The following is a 21,737-nucleotide window of genomic DNA, read 5'->3' as shown; positions in this document are numbered from 1 at the left end:
ACATTGCTAGCTCTGATTGGCTCTCACTTTGCTGTTTCAGCACCATGGGCAGCTACCCTGCTTGAGCTTGGTGTAATATTTGATTTTTTTTTTTCTGTGACTGCTTCACTAAAATAGTCACAGCTCTACTCCTTTTTGCATCAGATGAATGGTTCATACACCTAAATCTGCCTCAACCAATGCTGTATAGCATAGTGAAAACCCCATCTAATTCTGTCCAGTGGGTCAAGAGACTAGCCCAAATGAACAGGCAGACCCCAGAACAGGAACTTTGGCCAAAGGTGCGTACACACGGAACAAATTGTTCCATGAACGAAATCGTCCCGTGTGTCCCCGGCAGGGGTGTGCTCAGTGTTGTTATCAACACTGAGCACAAACACTGAATGGCAACTACCAATTGCAAACGGGAGCGCGCATTGGTAATTATCGTTTTGGTGATGAAACTGGTCGAATTTTTGGACAACTGAACGATAGCGATGTCGTTCAGTCGAAAAATTTGACCCGTGTGTACGCACCTTAAGTTTAATGCAAGTCACTGTTGAGGACGTACTGTGCGCATTTTTACGCTGCTCATGCTCCGGATCTGAGTGTGTGCAAGTACGGGCAATGTTAGGCCAGTTGCATCTCCGCTTGCAGCTGGAGGGGGGGTAATTGGGCACTGGCATTTGGGCATAGATTAGCAGTAGCATGTTGATGGAATTGTGGGTTATGCAGAATTCAGTGTACAGGTAGATACGCCTTGCTTTGCAATAAAAATAGGGCTGATGGAAGTGCTCACTGATAATGCTGATGTAACCCAGCACATGTATAGGGGTGGTCCGGCTACACAATTACACACAACCCAGCATACGGGCGAATATCTGCATTTAGTGAGGTGGGAGCAATTACGACCAAATTACTTTCAACTTTACGTTTGGCCAAAAAAAGAGGAGCAGTGGACAAGAATGACATCTGGCCTGGACAATAGCTGTCACAGTGTTACAATACTTTACTTTGCTACTCTGTTCAAGTGCTGTAGCTTATGTATAGTTGGTAAAGTAAGGTTATATACCCTGAGGGGCCACTATATGGTACAGTTGTTGCCTCACTTATCTAGGTATGGACACTACAAGGGGTACAGGGATGCTGGCCCATGTCACCTCCAATGTGTTGAGAGCTGATGATTAGGGAGGAGACTGGACTGAACTATTCCATGACATCTAATACACAAATACAATGGGTCAGTAACTAGCTGAATGAAGCAGTCACAGAGGCTATGACAGAAGGGAGACACCTGACTGAGAATGGCAGTCAGATACTCTAAAGCTGGCCATACATCAGACCAACTTTCCTCTAACCATCCAACTAGATGGTTGGTTGGAATGAAAATCCGGTAATGCATGGGCGCATATGACAATCAGCCATTTGCTCCCTAGCACAGGAAAACAGGCAGACAAGTGATTTAAATCAAACAGATTTAACCAAATTCTCTGAACGACTTTTTTCATGTTTTCTGGTGTTTGGGAGCAAATAGCTGATTGTCATATGCTCCCCTGCATTACCGGATTTTTATTCCAACCAACTAGTTGGATGGTTAGAGGAAAGTTGGTCTGGTGAATGGCCCGCTTAAGCCATTGTTCAAAAAATAGGCCCAACCATTACAAAGGACATACCGTAACCCGTTTTTAAACCTGCAAAATATACGTAACCTCAATCTGTGATTTTCACCCATGGACAGTTTCATACTATATTTATTTATTAACAGTTTCTTATATAGCGCAGCATATTCCGTTGCGCTTTACAATTGGAAAGATTTATAGAACAAAACAGGATAATAACAGACAAACATAGAGGTAAGAGGGCCCTGCTTGCAAGCTTACAATCTATAGGGAAATAGGCATTGATACACAAGGATAGGTGCTATATATTGCAATTTGGTCCGGCCAGAATGCAGAGTTTCTTGGTGCGCTGCATGATCCAGTCACACCAGAATGTCGGCCAAATGTCAGGAGTATGTGAAAGAAAGACAATATGTGAGGTAATGTGTGGACTGTGAGAGGGGGTGTAATAAGACATGGAAGCTATGAAGGTTATGTGGTCGGTTCTGGAATCTGATAAGCTTGTCTGAAGAGGTGAGTTTTCAGGGAACGCTTAAAGGATTGAAGACTAGAGGTAAGTCTTATTGTGCGTGGTAAGGCATTCCATAGAGTGGGTGCAGCCCAAAGAAAGTCCTATAACCGTAAATGGGAGTAAGTAATGCATGGGGATGAGAGACGCAGATCTTGTGCTGAGCGGAGAGGTCGGATTGGGAGATATTTTGAGATGAGTGAAGAGATGTATGTTGGTGTAATTCGGTTAATGGCCTTATGTGTAAGTAAAAGTATTTTGTATTGAATACGGTAGAAAACCGGCAACCAATGGAGGCACTGACAGAGCGGGGCAGCAGACGATGAACGTTTGGCAAGGAAGATGAGCCTTGCAGCTGCATTCATATCTCGGGTACCCAGAGATGCCAGGCTTCTAAAGCCAAACGCTATGGCTGACGCTGCATTTATGTATATTACACTAATCACACGCTAAGCCTCCTCACATTGATAATCTGTCATAGCAATACTGATTGGCCAGCAGACTACAAATGACTGAACGTGACTCCAGAAAGGTTGTACGTCTTCCGCTTCTGTATTGCTACATACAGCAATCAGTATACTGAAAGTCAGGTCTTGCCCTTTAGACTGACCTCAAAACACATGACTGGTGGGGAACTCGTATTAATAAGATCTAATCTAACTAATAATGAAATAGATTGAAAAAAAGAAAAAAACACAAGACAAAAAAAAAAAACAGAACAACATTAAAATATGAAGTTGATGTAAAGTCAGCTGGTGTTCCTCATGCCAAGCACAAGATGGAGGAATGCCTCCAATGCAACCAGAAAACTAGCCCCACAGCTAGTTCTGATCAACCTCCTTCCTTGTGCCCTGTATGAGACAGTGTAAGGACTCATAGTGGCTGTGATACGAGGGCTGAATTCCTGTTTTGCAGCCACAGAGTAGTGGGAACAAAACAGCTTGGGCCTGGAGCCAGAGAAGTATTACATGTCTTTCCTGTTTGTCCCTGTCCTCATGCTGAAACCTCACTACCACCAGCTATGATCTCCCTTCACAAGATGTACAGTAAATCACATGTACTCTGTGTCAGGCATACATTAATAGTGGGAGCCATTAATATAACATTACTAGTATAGCATAGGTTTAGGGTACCCGTCCCTGTTGCAAGAGCTATATCTTTGTCATCACTTTACACACAGCAAGCACAATGGTAGGGTGGTTTATAAACTACAGTCAGGTGCATAAATATTGGGACATTGACAGAATTTTCATATTTTGGCCTCTATTCACCACCACAATGGCTTTGAAATGAAACAAACAATATTTGCTTTAACTGCAGACTTTCAGATTTAATTTGAGGGTAATTACATCCAAATCAGATGAACGGTGTAGGAATTACAACGGTTTCTATATGTGCCTCCCACTTTTTAAGGGGCCAAAAGTAATGGGACAAACTAAACAATCCTAAATCTAACTTTCACTTTTTAATACTTTGTTGCAAATCCTTTGCAGCAATTACAGCCTGAAGTCTGGAACGCATAGACATCACCAGACGCTGGGTTTCATCCCTGGTGATGCTCTGCCAGGCCTCTACTGCAAATGTCTTCAGTTCCTGCTTGTTCTTGGGGCATTTTCCCTTCAGTTTTGTCTTCATCAAGTGAAATGCATGCTCAATCAGATTCAGGTCAGGGGATTGACTTGGCCATTGCATAACATTCCACTTTTTAGCCTTAAAAAACTCTTTGGTTGCTTTTGCAGTATGCTTCGGGTCATTGTCCATCTGCACTGTGAAGCGCCGTCCAATGAGTTCTGAAGCATTTGACTGAATATGAGCATATAATATTGCCCAAAACACTTCAGAATTCATTCTGCTGCTTTTGTCAGCATTCACATCATCAATAAATACAAGGGAACCAGTTCCATTGGCAGCCATACATGCCCACGCCATGACACTACCACCACCATGCTTCACTGATGAGGTGGTATGTTTTGGATCATGAGCAGTTGCTTTCCTTCTCCATACTCTTCTCTTCCCATCACTCTGGTACAAGTTGACCTTTGTCTCATCTGTCCATAGGATGTTGTTCCAGAACTGTAATGGCTTTTTTAGATGTTGTTTGGCAAACTCTAATCTGGTCTTCCTGTTTTTGTGGCTCACCAATGGTTTGCATCTTGTGGTGAACCCTCTATATTCACTCTTGTGAAGTCTTCTCTTGATTGTTCACTTTGACACATATACACCTACCTCCTGGAGAGTGTTCTTGATTTGGCCAACTGTTGTGAAGGGGTTTTTCTTCACCAGGGAAATAATTCTTCTGTCATCCACCACAGTTGTTTTCCGTGGTCTCCCGGATCTTTTGGTGTTGCTGAGCTCTCTGGTGCATTCTTTCTTTTTAAGAATGTTCCAAACAGTTGATTTGGCCACACCTAATGTTTTTGCTATCTCTTTGATGGGTTTGTTTTGATTTTTCAGCCTAATGATGGCTTGCTTCACAGATAGTGACAGCTTTTGGATCTCATATTGAGAGTCGACAGCAACTGATTGCAAATGTCACACCTAGAATCAACTCCAGACCTTTTACCTGCTTAATTGATAATGAAATAACGAGGAAATAGCCCACACCTGTCCATGAAATAGCTTTTGAGTTGATAGTCCTATTACTTTTGGCCCCTTAAAAAGTGGGAGGCACATATAGAAACAGTTGTAATTCCTACACCGTTCACCTGATTTGGATGTAATTACCCTCAAATTAAATCGGAAAGTCTGCAGTTAAAGCACATCTTGTTTGTTTCATTTCAAAGCCATTGTGGTGGTGAATAGAGGCCAAAATATGAAAATTCTGTCAATGTCCCAATATTTATGCACTTGACTGTAGATCATGGCAAAGGATGGAGAATCCCTTCTTTCAGATTGATTTCTAAAAAGGAGAGAGAAAGCCCCGCCCAGCTTACAGAAGCCAATTACAAATTGCTTCTCCAGTAATTAATGACTGGATCCAAATGTCTGTAGCACTGACCAGCACTATACACAGGTAGGACCTGCACATCTGTAACCACTATAACTGGAGAAGACAGTGCACTGACCAGCACTGTACACAGGTAGGATCTGCATATCTGTAACCACTATAACTAGAGCAATATACAGTGAACTGACCAGCACTATACACAGGTAGGATCTGCATATCTGTAACCACTATAACTAGAGCAATATACAGTGAACTGACCAGCACTATACACAGGTAGGATCTGCATATCTGTAACCTATATAACTAGAGCAATATACAGTACACTGACCAGCACTATACACAGGTAGGATCTGCATATCTGTAACCACTATAACTGGAGCAATATACAGTACACTGACCAGCACTATACACAGGTAGGATCTGCATATCTGTAACCTATATAACTAGAGCAATATACAGTACACTGACCAGCACTATACACAGGTAGGATCTGCATATCTGTAACCACTATAACTAGAGCAATATACAGTACACTGACCAGCACTATATACAAATGAAAGCTAATTAGTTGTAATCAGTATGAGTATATTACAGAGTACAAGTTAGTGCAAAAGAAAAAAAAAAAAGCTTCTTGTGGCACCCTGTGATGAGGTTTATGGATGCTGAGGCCACCCATTCTATTCAGGCTACCATGGAGAATTAGTACTCACCTGCATAGCACATATTAACCATTGTCATGGTCAAATAATGCCACAAAAGTTGCCATTCACCACATTAGCTGTTTAATAGATTTAGAAATAGCTTGTCTCTTATACACCTTTTATGTGGAGAATCAAGCTGGCAATCTATGGTTCTGTACCAAATCCCATATTGTGTGTATAGGGTTGTATTTTGTTACTATTGGACTACCATGAATTAAAAATGTTGTGATGGTGCCAGGTACCAAAAAAAAGGGAACCGTCCTCCCTGACATACAGGAATGATGCACCATCCGTTCCCCCAGTCCCACTAACCCGAAAGCATGGCGGACACTGAGCCCTTACTAATCTGGCGCTTTTCTAGCTGGATAATAGAGTCCACGTGACCATGATCTGGAGCACAGGAACAGAGAGGCATTTCACCATGACAACACGGCTGCAGGGAAGGGATATATGCATAGTTAGAACAGCCACCTCCAATGGGCACCATCAGTGGTGTTGATACCACGCAGACTAGTATTGCTAGACAATATGGAAATTACCAGGCGAGGCATAATGTTCCCGCTGCAGACAGCCCGCCTACGTCTTTAGAACTAAACGAGGGAGCAAAATTAACCTGTCTTTCTAGAGAACAGTGAGTCACAGATACAAGACACATGGATTGTTTAACCTTACATAGCCTGGCTCTATGAGAGCACAGTGGAGGGATTTCAAGCATTATTTTCCATCTCTAGGTCTTTGTCTTCTGCTTATGCAATGAAGTCTTCTATATCTGTATTATAGGGATATATCACTCTTCAACCTCCACAGGTGAGAATTGTCTAAGGCAGCAAAAAAAAATTCTACAGGAAGGCAGCATGGAGGCCAGATGGTCGAGATTGTGTGTTTGACCAGAGTCAGGGCAACTATTGTATTCATTCTTGAAAACTGGTTACACACAGACAAGCAGGAAGTGGACCGGCCTAGGATAACTTCCAGCCAATCGGAGTATTAGAACGCCTAGGATAACTTCCAGCCAATCGGAGTATTAGAACGCCTAGGATAACTTCCAGCCAATCGGAGTATTAGAACGCTAACAGCAGAGATCATTGGAGCTCAGCCAAGTTCTGCTTTTCCGTGCATACAACCTGGCATACATTATACAATGCAGCCGCTCTGCCCAAGCATCCGGGGTGCCTCTTTCATTTGGGCCTGTTTAGTGCAGTCATAAGATGGTAGCCATCTTCAGACCACAATTAGCCCATTATCCATAATTTAGTGCTTTCAATTGGAGTATTGGGTGTGATCGTTGTTTAAGGACATGAAGCTGTAATTGGCCATTGTTATATGTTGTTGATAATATTGCAACTCGTGTTGCCAGCCTGGTATGAGCTCAACCAACTTGTATACAACCCAAGCTGTGATATGTTAATAAACACAGAGGAATGCTCCTGTCAAAGTGGTCTCCAACACAATTGTATGTGAAGCAAAGTTCATAGATCTAACTTATTATGATGCCAGTGGTTGTCATGGTAAGAGCTGGGCACCGTGCAGCGATATCCCACGGGTATCAGGAACCCAGATGGACGGTAAAATACCGCGGTGAGTTTCCGGTGCTCTATATCTCTCAACACTTTTATAACCATAATGGTGCATCTGCATAAATGCTTCTTAAAATGTTCCTGCATTCTCAACAGAATGAAAATGCATGTGAAGCCCAGAGGAAAAGGAGAAGGCGGAGGAATCATTATACCTTATGCTGAGCCACGTGTATGGTTCACATATTCAGCAGTAACATGAACGTGAAATATATCTTAAGTCTGTCCCCATTTCTTGTATTGGATAGTGTTTATGTAATGTGTGAATGATTAACACTAACCATGGCTACGCTGTTGCAGTTACCACCCAAAATGAATCAGGCCCTTTTTAACTTTCCCTTCCTTTTAATTTCTGTACCCCCATCTAATTATGAAAAATTTTAAAATATTCTAGGCTACCTACAGTATTAGATGGCATTAATAGAGGCTGAAAAGACAGGACTCAATACAGACTAACCACATTCATTTAATATAAAAAATTTAATGGGGTTAATTTAAATGTAATAGGCTACAGGTAAGTACATAAGATGTTACCTCTCTCTGTAACTTCTCCAATCACTCTCCCCATTTACATTTAACATTATGAACATACAATATCTGCTCTATAGCAGGTGCAGTTATTGTCGGTTCTTTAACAACTCAAGAAAGACAGATGCTCTTAAGATGGATAAAACTCTGATTTCCGTTGCCAAGGATACTAGCTTCAGTAATATTTACATCCAGATAGTTAAAACTCATCATCCAGGACCCGAATTTGCATTATATAGACCAACTGCAAAAATGTTGTTACGGTATATCTTATTAGTACCTTGCACAGGGGGCCAAACACAGTTTTATGCTATTCTCATGTTACACGTGGCGATTAAGATGCAAACCGATAATACTAGGAATACAGGCAGAGGAAAGCAACACCGACAACTACAGTGACTGGCGGAGCTCTGCACCCAGACCACCTATCACCATAGCACTGTCCTATAACAAGAAAACTTATCATTCCTTAATCTAGCTTTTAATAAACCCCAATGAGTACATTATATGTGTTGTGCTTATATAGAAGATCTTTACATTGGGATTTTCAACATACAGATCCACACACAAAGGACTTAACAGGGTTTTATTGAAAAAAACGTAAAAATTTATTCCCAAAAGCAAAAAAGCATAACAAAAAAAAACAGGCCACAGCAATGGGAACTCTAAGCACCTATGACGGCAGCTTGATGAAATCCTGGCAGAACCCATAACCGTATTTTTCTGCCTGGTGGATCGAACATGAACTTACACCTGATTTCAGGAGCCCAATCTATAGATCCCCCTGTGGAAACCTGTAACGGTGGACAGCCATGAAATCAGAGTCTCGCCAGGGAAGTGCAGAAGAGGTGACGTATTGTTAGTAAGAGGAGGAGGCACTACATGAACCCCACTCATTCCATCCAGACCTAATAGAAGACACTTCTTCCTGCATCCTGAGACTGAGCTCAGACTGACTGCACTGCAGCAAGACACCAAAGTGGGAATTTAACAGCAGCTCTTCACTCTTCCAGGCAGACTGGCCAAGGATTAACAGAGAGCCGTTGGATTTTACAAAGTGCTGTTGTATTGGTCCAAATCTCCCCATTACATAACCATGTCGTCCACTGTGCGTCTTTCCCTGTCACTTGGCGCCCAAGCAGTCAACAATGCCGCTGCTCTTAATCCCGTCAAAGAAAAAGAAGTTATTGTGCGGAGTATCTCTTTGGGACAAGGCCTGGGGATGGAGAGATAAATACTATGTCAATACAAATATACGGTCATATTATATGTATTTATTTCTGCGCACGTGTAATGAGCTCACCTTCACTATTTCCTGTCCCAAAACTCCTCCCACAACGGCACAGACAGGCGCCATTTCAGAAAAGCAATAGCTGGAGGAAAACATAAAAGAAGGTTTATACATGCCACGGTATTATGGTATCATTCAATGATTATGTTATACAGCAGTTGTAACTACAACAGGAACAGGAATGATATAACTCGGGGTATTGTCACATCGGTGTCAGCTTGATAAACAGTGAATTAAACATACAATTGAGAGAATACAAATTCCAGGTTGAATGTGGCGTTAAATGCCTGTAATGGCACTAAATGGTTTAACCTCTAAGCCAGGGGTTCCCAAACATGGTCCTCAAGGCACCCTGAAGTACAGGTTTTAAGGATAAGCATGTAGTGTTCATTTCTAGCACCCTGCACGTAATCAGTGAGGAGGGCATATTTTAATTTTGAAGGGCAACATTTTAGACGTGATGTAGCGCTATAGCCACAGTAGATGTAGCGATACGTCTCGTATAAAATGTTGCACTTCATCAGTGAGGAGGGCGTATTTTAAGTTTGAAGTGCAGGGTGCTAGAATAACACTATGCATGCTTGTGCACAGATGGTATAATCAAACTGCCTGAGGCACTAAGTCACCTGTGCTTAAGCATGGATATCCTTAAAACCTGGACTGTTAGGGTGCCTTGAGGACCGATTTTGGGAACCACTGCTGTAACCCATAACCTGCCGCAGCCTTTGTCCTTTATTAATGCAATGTGTCATTACTAAAAGCGGCACGTAGATACCGACATTTATCCTGCTGTTGCTGGGGAGCTTGTGAACCGATTTAAATACGGTGTATGGAGGTCACACATGTACAGCTGGACACAATTACTGGTATATTAGTACACATCAGGCCCGGGAACACAGCTGGCATGATCAGAGGCTCTTAGGTGAGGTTATGAGACATTATTACCATACAGCAGAGGTTCCAAAACTCGGCTCTCAAGGCATCCTAACAGTCCAGGTTTTATGGGTATCGAAGCTTGACCACAGGTGACTTAATTAGTACCACGTGCAATTTGATTTAACCTGTGCTCAACCATGGATATCGCTAAACCTGAACTATTAGGCTGCCTTTAGGACCGATTTAGCAACCTCTGCCATACAGTATTACAGTCTGCAAGTGTAAATCAGCACTCACTTAAAAGGGACACCTGAATGATTGAGGTTCAACTTCCTAAACGCTTGAATTTTGCATTCAATGAGCACTCAGGGGGCGATTCTATTGTTTTTTTAGCCGTGACAACTAATGTGCGCCCATTGTTGAAATTCAATTGTTCTGGGCGCCCTTTAATTATCGCGGTCTTCGCGCCCTATTAAACCAGGTTTAGCCACGTAAACTGCAATTAGGGTGCCCTAACCACGGGTTTTATCAGCTGCGTAGATTAATTGGTGCCCTTCACTTCTAACACAGACGTGGACAGAGCTGGGGCGCAATCTTAAAAAGATTTGGTTTATGTGAATGAACAAAAGGATATTTGTGTAACATCAATGTTTACCTTGCAAAGTCTTCGGCCAGCATGTCGGGGTTCACACCCAGAGAATCCAGCAAGTCATTGCGAATCTGAAGCAACAGATCACAGTCCTCCTGGAAACTGCTAGGCTGGGGGTCTCTTCCCTTGTCAGTGCGGAACTTCATTATCACTGTTGGGACATAGGGAGGATGAAATCATTAGAAAGGTCAGTGATCGATCCAAACGTGCACGTTACCAGTATACAGTATACTGATGCGAGGGGGGTGAGCACTAGATGTTGGGGCACATCCCCACGGGGAAAGGTTGGTTTCACTGACAAAGGATCAATAGGCCACATGGTTACAGGAATTGTGTTGATCAGAGACTGACATGTCTGACTACAAGATTTAGATGTTGTGCTGATGGAAGCAGATGAAAGATGGTAAACAAAATACTACAGCTAGAAAAGAACCCCATGTTTCCACTGCAGGCATTGTAAAAATAAAAGTGATGACAGACTAATAGATAAGGAAATACACAATAAATACAGTTCAGAGTGACATCGACGGGAATAAAGGCAGCTTGAGCTTCTATTTGTCTCTCTCTCACTGCCTCCTACTGGCCACAGGGAAACAAACTACACAAATGCTGAGGATACACAAAGCTTTTGAGCTGAGCCCCACATGCTGGTGGCAAATGTACCATATCTACAAATATCAATATGGAAACAAACATTTTGCGTTTGATTTACTTTAGGCTTATTAATTATGGTGAGACCTCAAACAGACTGAAATAAATTGAGAAATACTGGTTTCTCAAATGTAGAAAGTCTAAAGGGGCCTATCCATCAGCAGACCTGAAAGTCTGAGCGTCTAGAGTTCAGACCTTCAGGTCGCTGAGGTGCGGTGCCCGCACTGAACGGCGCTCACTGAATGTCATTCAGTGCAGTGCCGGACCTCCCTATCACTGAACATGCCAAACCTGATGAGCATGTTCAGTAGATAGTCGGGGTCAGCAAGGACCCAGCGTGCACGCGCATCGCTGGTCCTTGCCGGCTATCCATTACCCGACTTTGTGAACAATGCGACCAAAACCTCCTGGTTTTGGTCAGATTGTTCATAAAGTCGGGTAATGAATAGGCCCCTTTGGGCCTTGTGGTAGTCTTTCATTTTATAAGCTGGCTGCATACAGACGTTTGTTAAGTATATGTAGCATTTGAATGCTATAATGCTGTGGCTGCATGCACCGCCAGTACTGCACCCGTCTGTAACCACTGCATGCACCGCCATTACTGCATCCGTCTGTAACCACTGCATGCACCGCCATCACTGCACCCACTGCATGCACCACCATCACTACATTCGTCTGTAACCACTGCATGCACCGCCATCACTGCACCTGTCTGTAACCACTGCATGCACCATCACTACATCAGTCTGTAACCACTGCATGCACCGCCATCACTGCAACCGTCAATAACCACTGCATTGCACCACAATCCCTGCATTAGTCTATAACAATTGCATGCACCGCCCTCACTGCATTAGTCTAACAATTGCATGCACCGCCATCACTACACCCGTCTGTAACCACTGCATGCACCGCCATCTCTGCAACCGTCAATAACCACTGCATGCACCGCCATCCCTGCAACCGTCAATAACCACTGCATGCACCGCCATCACTGCACGCACCACCATACCTACATCTGTCTGTAACCACTGCATGCACCGCCATCACTGCAACCGTATGTAACCACTGTATGCACTGCCATCCCTGCAACCGTCAATAACCACTGCATGTACCGCCATCACTGCAACCATATGTAACCACTGCATGCACCGCCATCATCGCACCTGTCTAACCACTGCATGCACCGCCATCTCTGTAACCACTGCAAGCACCGCCACCTGTGTAACCACTGCATGCACCGCCATCTCTGTAACCACTGCATGCACCACCATCACTGCACCAGCCTGCAACCACTACATGCACCGCCATCTCTGTAAACACTGCATGCACCGCCATCATCGCACCTGTGTAACCACTGCATGCACTGCCATCTCTGTAACCACTGCATGCACCGACATCACTGCACCAGTCTGCAACCACTGCATCGCCATCTCTGTAAACACTGCATGCACCGCCATCACTGCATCAGTCTGTAACCACTGCATGCACCGCCATCACTGCACCCGACTGTAACCACTGCATGCACCACCATCACTGCTCCACTGCTCTGTGCACACTACCATCTATAACTACTGTGTGCACTGCGATCACTGCACCTGTCTGTAACCACTGAATGCACTGCCATCACTACTCCTTTGCTGTCTGTCTATAACCACTGTGTGCACAGTGATCACTGCTCCCCTGCTGTCTATAGACCTGATTAATTACGGATCACTATTGCGATCACAGCTGCGATTACACATGCAGTTCTGCTACGAAAATATGCTAAATGTCTGCGACTGCTCACCTGGCAAAGAGACGCCCACTACCGCTTTCGCACATCCGTAAGACCTCGCAATCATGCATATACATTGGTAACATTGGACCCTCATGCAGAAACACAGCAGCTCTGACCTGTCTCAGAAATTGCAAGTGTCGTCCCACGCAGGGAGTACACAGGCTGCGAAAGCTGTTGCAATGGCTAATTTATGCGCACCCAGGAAACGGTATTCAAACAGACAGGCACGCCTGCATTTCTCCAACTTCTCCCCCATCACCACCCCAAAACACTGACATCCCATCACTCACTCTGCAATGGCTTTGTATCTGCGTACGTGATCGCAGTGCGATCGTAATACTGCCCGACGCCCGCGCACTGAGATGCATGCGCAGTACGCACCATCGGCCATTCTGCGTGCGCTGTTGCAGTTGTAATCCATGATGAATCAGGCCCTATAACCACTGTGTGTACTGCCATCACTGCTCCCCTGCTGTCTATAAGCACTGCCATCACTGTACCTCTGCTGTCTATAACCACTATGTGCACGGTGATCACTGCTCCCCTGCTGTCTATAACCACTGTATGCATCGCTAAAACTGCACCCTAGGTCTATAACCACTGCGTGCACCGCCATCACTCACTTCTCTCTATACCTACTGCGGGATTTGCCTTCACTGTCTATAACCACTATGTGCAAGGCCATCACTGCTCCCATGCTGTTTATAACCACTGTGTGCACCACCACCACTGCTCACCTGCTGTATATAACCGCTGTGTGCACCACCACCACTGCTCTCCTGCTATCTATAACCACTGTGCGCACCACAACCACTGCTCCCCTGCTGTCTATAACCACTGTGTGCACCACCACTGCTCACCTGCTGTATATAACCACTGTGTGTACCACCACCACCACTGCTCTCCTGTTGTCTATAACCACTGTGTGCACCACCACTGCTCACCTGCTGTATATAACCACTGTGTGCACCACCGCTCCTCCTCTGCTGTATATAACCACTGTGTGTACCACCACCACCACTGCTCCCCTGCTGTCTATAACCACTGTGTGCACCAGCACCACTGCTCCCCTGCTGTCTATAACCACTGTGTGCACCAGCACCACCACCACTGCTCCCCTGCAGTCAATAACCACTGTGTGCACCACCACTGCTCCCCAGCAGTCGATAACCACCAGGTGATCATGTAACCAGGAACAATACTGAACACCATGGAAACATTGGATGTTTGTCTTTTTAGGACATCTTTGATGTAACCCATGCAGGTAGGTAGTTTGGGTATATTAGCCAGGTTTTTTTGCAAGACTGATGGTCGAGTCAACTGAAATAGTCCCTTTACTTACACAGTTCCATCCAGTCCAGCATGGATAAGATAATGTTATTCATTGCTTAAAAGGAATTAAAAAAAAACCACAACACTTTCCTTGTTTCTGTTGTCATCGTCACCAACTCTCGAGTAAAGTTCAGGTATTTGTTAATTTATGTTCAGTAATGCGAAAAAGAAAATTCAGGTAATTTGCTAACAGTTAGTGCATGATAAGAACTGATCAATATTACTGCAGTCACGCCAAACAGCCATTCTCACCATGCCAGATACCGCGCGACTCGGCTTGTGTCCAGAGTCTTTTTCGCCTGAAAAAGCTTCTTAGCCGCAAACAGATACAACAAACAGCTTCACCAAACTGAGCGGATTAAGTTGATATGCGACGCTTGTATATCTGTGTGCGACTGTGTCTGAATCTGTATACGAAGTGCAATGATGAAGAAGCCGCGGCTTTTTTCCACGCTAAGTTCTGTTCTGCTTTGTATACAGGTTTAGACAGACACAGATACAGAAAGTGAAAAAGTGTCGCACATCAAATTAATCGGTGCAGTCTCATGAAGCTGTCCGTCACATCCGTTTGCAACTAAGCAGCATTATCAGGCAACAAAGACGGCGCAAGCTGAGCCGCGTGGGACCTGGTGGCTTACTCGTGCCAGGGGTCTCGCGCTGTATGGCGTATAGAGACTAGGTGTATTCGGACACATCTGGACCTTTACATTACAGTGACTAAGAAGGTTCCAGTTAAAAATAATGCAATGTGAGTGTCAAAAGGAAACTGGTTATTAATTGCAAACCATCGCCAGCCATGATGGAGTTCTAGTTGTCCTGGACAACTTTACCCAATGGTGCAAAGTTAGGTGGCAACAATTGTATAGCTGGATAACATAAGTCAGTCCCATAGGAAATGTATTTTCCGAGCAATACAGAGGGGTGTATTTCTAAAACAAAAGGGTCCCTCTGACCAGGGAATTATGTTGGACTCAATCTTCTGTTATCTCAGCTCTATCATTATTACTAACTGATGTGTCATTTCCATTGTCACCTACTACAGTTGTCTCAAGAAAAGAAAAAAAAAAAAAAAAGATACTTTCGCCAGACAGCATTATTCAGTTGCCTCGGCGACCGGTGTTTGTCAGCCCTACCTAGACCCTTTCTGTTCGGCAACGTGGGCGATTTTTAAACGCACGATGTTCAGAGATTAATCTTATAGCAGTGATCACTTGTTCACTTGTTATGTAACTATTGTTCCCATTAAGCTGTGCTACATAAACGATTTTAATTGCCGTGTAGAACGATTATCTCTTTTTCAACTACTCAATGTTCGGATAGGCGAATAATTGCTTATCCCAGGAGATGTTGGGGGGATTCTGGTCAGGAAATACTCATTGGAAATAAAAAGATAGGAAGTTTCATTATTTTCTCTGGACGATTAATCTTAAAAAGATCAACCGCATAAAACTGAACTGAATCCCAATGTTTTGGCTTCTTAAATAGATTAGTTGCATAAAATTTACCATGAAAATATCCAAAGTTCTGTATTCTATAGGAGCGCTCCCTGTCTACTATTGTCTGGGATTAGAAAGTTATGGCCCATCCCATTAATCTACAGAGAAGGATAATTACCTAAAGCTTGCGTAACAAGATGCGTCACCTGATCATAGTGATACACGACCACCTCTTATTTACGGACATCGTCTCCAATGACTTGTGCTACACAAGTGATCAGTGCTACGAGACTAATCTGTCATCATGGCAATACGGTAAATTGCACATTCAGCCTAGCCCAGAGGTTCCCAAACTCCACCATTATAGTCCTGGTTTTAAGGATATCCCTGTTTATATCTAAACGGGTAAATCAAATTGACTACGGTACTAATTAAGTCACTTGTGCGCAAGAAAGGATAGCCTTAAAACATGGTATGCAATGAAGGAGTTTGGGAACCTCTGGCCTAGCCCAAAGGCCATTGTATATCTCTCAGTAGAGCCAAACTTATTTTAATGATGGAGCATGGAGAAAGTGGATTCCTCCGGCACCAGGAAATACAGGATTATAAATACTAGACAAATACAGACTCATAACCTATAAAGGTTATCCTAGGGTCAAACTAACAAAAAAAAAAGAAAAGAAAGAAATGAACAAATAAAAAGCAGCCACATGATAGAAGTGTGATCGTTGCTTGGGAAATAAATGTTTAAAACAGCATAAAATGCAAAAAATGTATCTGTAACAAGCTAATAAATAAGGATACGCTTACATACAATGTAAGCACCTGTTGTCTGTGTTAATATTTCCACTTGTAAAACAAATTCCATATTTCAGCCTGCAGACATTCCTCGTATATACACATCTGTTCCGTAGGGCAGACAATATTAATTGTTATAGAACAAGTTAAAAAAAAAAAAAAAAAATTCCTTTTCAGGACACAGATCCGAAGCTAATAAAGTAAACGTGTAGGCTGGCAGGGAGTGATGGCATCTGTTCCACTGCCTCCCCTAAGGCCCGGGCGACAACAATGTAAGGCGATCCGTAAATAACACTGCTTTAGCTGGCTCGCCTTCCAGCGTTACTAGCGAGTGCTATTCCCTACGCCATATCCCAGGCAGTGTACGTTATTGCCTGTCCCTAAACCTCTCTGTACACCACGAGTAGTGGGCAAAGCTGGTGTAGTCAGCATGGCATCATTACTCAAAGAATAATCTATAACACAAAGTTTCCATCCGACTATAACAACAATCATTTGGAAATGTTGCATGTACTGTGGGTGCCCTGCAGATTTCAGCACTTAATGCTAGAGACACAGGACGCCTACACTTGCTGGTAAGAGTATACAGACCATGCATAGCTGGGGATGGAGAGGAATGCACGGACCCCTCCCCGTAGGTCACAACCAGCAGAGGAAGGCGAGAATAGCAGAGCAGGTGCACACCGCACCCCAAGGTTGCCCTCCGGCGTCCTCGCTGTCCAGCTGCTGCGTGGGGGTGAGTGTGCCCAAAGCAAAGGCAGCAGGAAGGAAGTTTTATAAATAAAGGGCAAATATTAGGAAGTGTAGGGAGCCTCCTAGCGTCACACATGTAAGAGACCTGTGGAAACTGGGCAGGGTAATGAGAGGTTTATCAGGAATTCACAAACAGAAATCTGAGCAACGGCATAGAGAAAACACACTGGGGCAGAGTAGGACGCATCGCTCTGCTTGTGCGCAAATAGCGAGATTTAGCATACATGTACAGAAGCCAATTTACACGTTTTCCTTCATATCGCCGTCCGATTCGGAGACGGGCAAATCTTTGATGGATCTCACTTTGCGGCGGCGATCATACGATCGCACAGAACTGTTCTGTCTTGTGGGAGTGTCAAGGAAGCGTTGCGAGTGTGTAGCTAGAGGTCCGCACTCTGCGTACGGAAGCCTGTCTCAGACACATCTCCCACACCTAGTATGGGGCTGGTGCAAGTGCAGATACTACTGATGGCGAATGCGGACAGAAGAACGGTAGCCGGGGCGGCTCCCCGCTTGAAGCCAGGCGGATCCAGGGCTACGGAAACTCGCATCAGCATGCTGTAGTAAATCAAGCTTCTGCGGCATTACGCAAATCACAGCCGACTCAGAAAGCCCCACGGCGTGGCAGATCAGATACAGCGCACGCCAAAGACAAGGAAATCACTTAGAGGATCTACCCAGCCAGTTCCTTTTGTTCTATGTCCACATATGTTAAAGAAAATCAAAATTTTCACTTTTAAAAACTTTCATGTCTTTAACACATACATAGTTGGAGACTGTTGCCCATCCCCTCTGGTGTTTCAATCTAGTCCATAATGCAAAGCAGCTCACATGCACTACAAGTCCCAGCAGCCACTAATTCACAATAGTTCTGGTTTCCTATACTGGACCAATGACCACTGTTAGCAGACTAATAACTGGGGAGGGTGCGGGCACCACAATATTTCCAGGATGACTTGCCCATAGAGCAACATAATAATAATAATAATAATAATAATAATAATAATAATAATAATAATAATAATAATAGAGATAATAATAGAGATAATAATAATAGAGATAAAAATAATAATAATGTCGTTGGTTAGATTTTAAGGATTCTGCGACCTTTAAGGCTATTCTTTCCTGTTCTCCCTCCTAGATTTTATGGATATATTTTCCAGTGAGTCGGATTACGGCCTTTGATGGCTACTATTTTGGCTGTTCTGTAATTTCCCTCTATATCTATTTTAGGTTTAATAGGTTTATGTAAACATGAATTTACACCTTTGGATCGAAAGTGAGTACTTATCCCTCCTTCTTTTCTTCCCGTTCCCTTAACTTCCCCTCCTTTCTTCCCTTTGTCCTGATATCTGTGTGTCTTTTTTTTTTTTTTTTATTTATATTGTGTTGGAAAGTACTATTGTTTTTGTATGTATGTTTTTTTGTGGTTTATCATCTACCGAAAATAGGTAATATGTTAGATCGTTTGCAGATCCACTGGGAAAAACGTCTGAGTTTCTCCCCTCTTTTTTTATCTAGTGATAGATTTGCCACTTTTTTGAAAGTATGTATTATCTATATCTTGCTGAATTTAATAAAAACTATTAGCACTAAATGATAATGATAATAATAATAGAGATAATAATAATAATAATAATAATAATAATAATAATAATAATAATAATAATAATAATAATAATAAATAGAAGAAGAATGATCTGAAGAAACTAACTCTCACACTCATTTTATATGGCCATACAATGTTTTAGAGTAACTGGGAAGTTCGGTATTTTCCTGCGACACTCATGAGAAGCACACCGGACTATCTATGATGTAAAGCTGGGTACACACTGAGACGATGTCAGCAAAATATGTCTTCTCTGGCCGAATTGGAACTACATGTCCAACCGGACGATATCACATGCGGCCCGAAGCAGGTAATGAAGGACGGAACGGAACATATTGTAGCGCGGAACGGAATGTGTACCCACGACACAATATGTCAGCCGGTCGGGCAGATATATCGTAACCCGTACACATCGTTCAGTGTGTATCCGGCATTAGACTTAATAAGGAAAGGGCATCTTCTGAATATGAAAACATAAACATGCAATGGAGCATCAAACAACGGGAAAACCATTTATAATCCATAAAAAGAATAAACAATGCTGTCTGCCGGTAATAAGCGCTCAGCCAATGGTCTTATAAAGCAAAGGGTTTAAACATCAAAAGCTCCAAGAGATATCCTGCAGTCTGAAATTAAATGGCTGCTGAGATGGGTCAAAGAGCTGAAACAGCAAAGCACAGAAAGAACCAAAACTAGCATACTGGTCATTCCCATATGTTACAATCTACTTCTGTTTACCATCTGCTCAGAGCACGTTACCTATGAGACTGCAAGTCAGTTAGAGAGACATATTAAGCAGTAGGCTTCTAGTTTCGGTCCTTCGTCATCCCATAAAATATTCTCTAGCCATTCAAATGTAACCTAAAGGCATCGGATAGATATTACAACAAGAGAAAATGATGAAGGTAGCGCTAATGTCTCAAGGTTGAATGAGATGCTGCCTGTGAGGGAAAACAATTAGGGGCTCACCTTCCCTAAATAGAAAGATCAACAGAAAACAAACCTCGTGAGAGGGGAAGAAGGAACGCTTGCAGTGCGTCACTGGTCCCCAAAGTTTGCCGGCAAACTACCTCTATCGACGGAACTATTCACAGTACCACAGGACTCAGTCTGGAAGGGTGAGACAGTTCTTATTTCACTGAACATACGGACTACACCTAAGATAAGTCCATTTATATGAAGACGAGTATTGTCTCATATTGGAACATCATGCATCTCAGATATATTTGATACAGTATTTACAGAGTAAAACGCTCAGAGGCGTATCTGTTATACCTGATCTATATAGAATTGCACTGTCTTATGTTATATGTTATTTGTGTATATGTCTGTACCGGTATTTACCATTTTTTATGACGCATATGGATTACCATTGCTTTATATAATCAACTCTTTTTAACTTTATCTGAATTGTGACTTTGAGCACTATATGAAATACATAGTTGATATGAGAAGCGCCTGAGGTTTGTTTTCTGTTGATCGGATAGATATCTATAGTTAAGTATCAACTTTCCGTTATTTTGGTAACATCTATGTCAAGATTACAGATATATATTTATTGGAATATTCCGTTTACTTGAATTCTAAAAACTATTCACTAATGTTGGGAATCAATACTCCAAAAGCACCACGTTCCAACCTGTCTAAACCTTTTCACTAGGATCCTTACCAGAATCTGCTATAAAGGAGACACCATTTCCACTACTGAATATTATTATTTATTTATATGGCGCCACAAGTGTTCCGCAGCGCCATCTTTACCCCATATACCACCAGTATATACACAACACAAATACCTCCTGCTCCTTAGTCGTTTCACTAATACAACAGCTATATTCCCATTGCAGAGCCTTTCCACCAATACAACCTGTAAGCAACCACAAGTCAACGACTCCCACGCTAGGAATAAAGCAGTGATAAAACAAGGTTGACAATAAGACCTGACTTATGGATGAAGAGTCACTGAACTATCCCTAATGTGTGCCCAGTGAATCAGAACTCAGCAGACCCTTATCAGCATTCCCTCTATGCAATGCCCCCTCCTAGCAAGCCTTGCTCAGCGGCCAGTAGGTAGGTAAGAGAAGAAGTTACTACCTTGCAGGAGGAAGAAGTCGGCTGGAGTTCTCTTGAGCGCAGCTTTTGCTTTTTCGCTGTTCCAGTCGATTTCCAAGGCGTCCTTCAACTGGCAGAACTCTATTTTCTGACAAGGACAAAAGCAGAGAAGTTTGGAGCCGCAGAGGGAATGTTTCTCAGAGAAAAGTTGAACTTACTGTCATTCCAACCACCCGGCCCCCTCCTTTCCACGCTCCCCCCTCCGAGCGCTTTAAAACATTTAGACAGCGAGAGGAACATTGATTGGGGCCGCTGCAATGTCACTTGTGGATAATGAGACTGAGTGTTCCAGCTGCTGAGGACATCGTGCTCTACTTTCCCTGCAAACTTTTTTTTTGTTTTTTTTAACTTTACTCACCTAGAATTGTATTTTCTTTTTTCGTGACAAATTCCTGGACAGAGCAACAGTGACTTACACCAAGACATCAACACAGCCTTCATCACCCTGGCCTGACAACACTCATAGCAAAGGGAGCTCAGCAGATCGCTCTCCAACTATAAAGCTCCACTATCACTGTGCCCGTCATTCCCTGCAGGAGGTGTCTATTAGTCTTGTATGTCAATCTCATTTCCACAAGCATGGTTATTGAGAAG

The 21,737-nt window shown here is 43.1% G+C and overlaps 1 protein-coding gene across 2 annotated transcripts in view; it reads right to left on the bottom strand.

Annotated features, from left to right (window-relative positions):
- Window positions 1–8,427: 8,427 nt before the first annotated feature.
- SAE1 (SUMO1 activating enzyme subunit 1) overlaps window positions 8,428–21,737 on the bottom strand; it is a 43,120-nt gene continuing 29,810 nt past the window's right edge. For both annotated transcript variants that reach the window (XM_088458110.1, XM_088458112.1), the window contains exons 6-9: window positions 21,126–21,231; window positions 10,679–10,823; window positions 9,160–9,229; window positions 8,428–9,072 (exon numbers count right to left, since the gene is read on the bottom strand). In XM_088458110.1, the coding sequence (XP_088314236.1) occupies window positions 8,980–9,072; window positions 9,160–9,229; window positions 10,679–10,823; window positions 21,126–21,231 (414 nt within the window). In that variant the 3' untranslated portion in view covers window positions 8,428–8,979. The remainder of the gene's footprint in view (window positions 9,073–9,159; window positions 9,230–10,678; window positions 10,824–21,125; window positions 21,232–21,737) is intronic.

The sequence above is a fragment of the Taudactylus pleione genome, unplaced genomic scaffold, assembly GCF_031769625.1.
Source record: "Taudactylus pleione unplaced genomic scaffold, aTauple2 ptg000809l, whole genome shotgun sequence".
NCBI lineage: Eukaryota > Metazoa > Chordata > Amphibia > Anura > Myobatrachidae > Taudactylus > Taudactylus pleione.
This window is presented reverse-complemented; position numbering and strand designations above follow the sequence as displayed.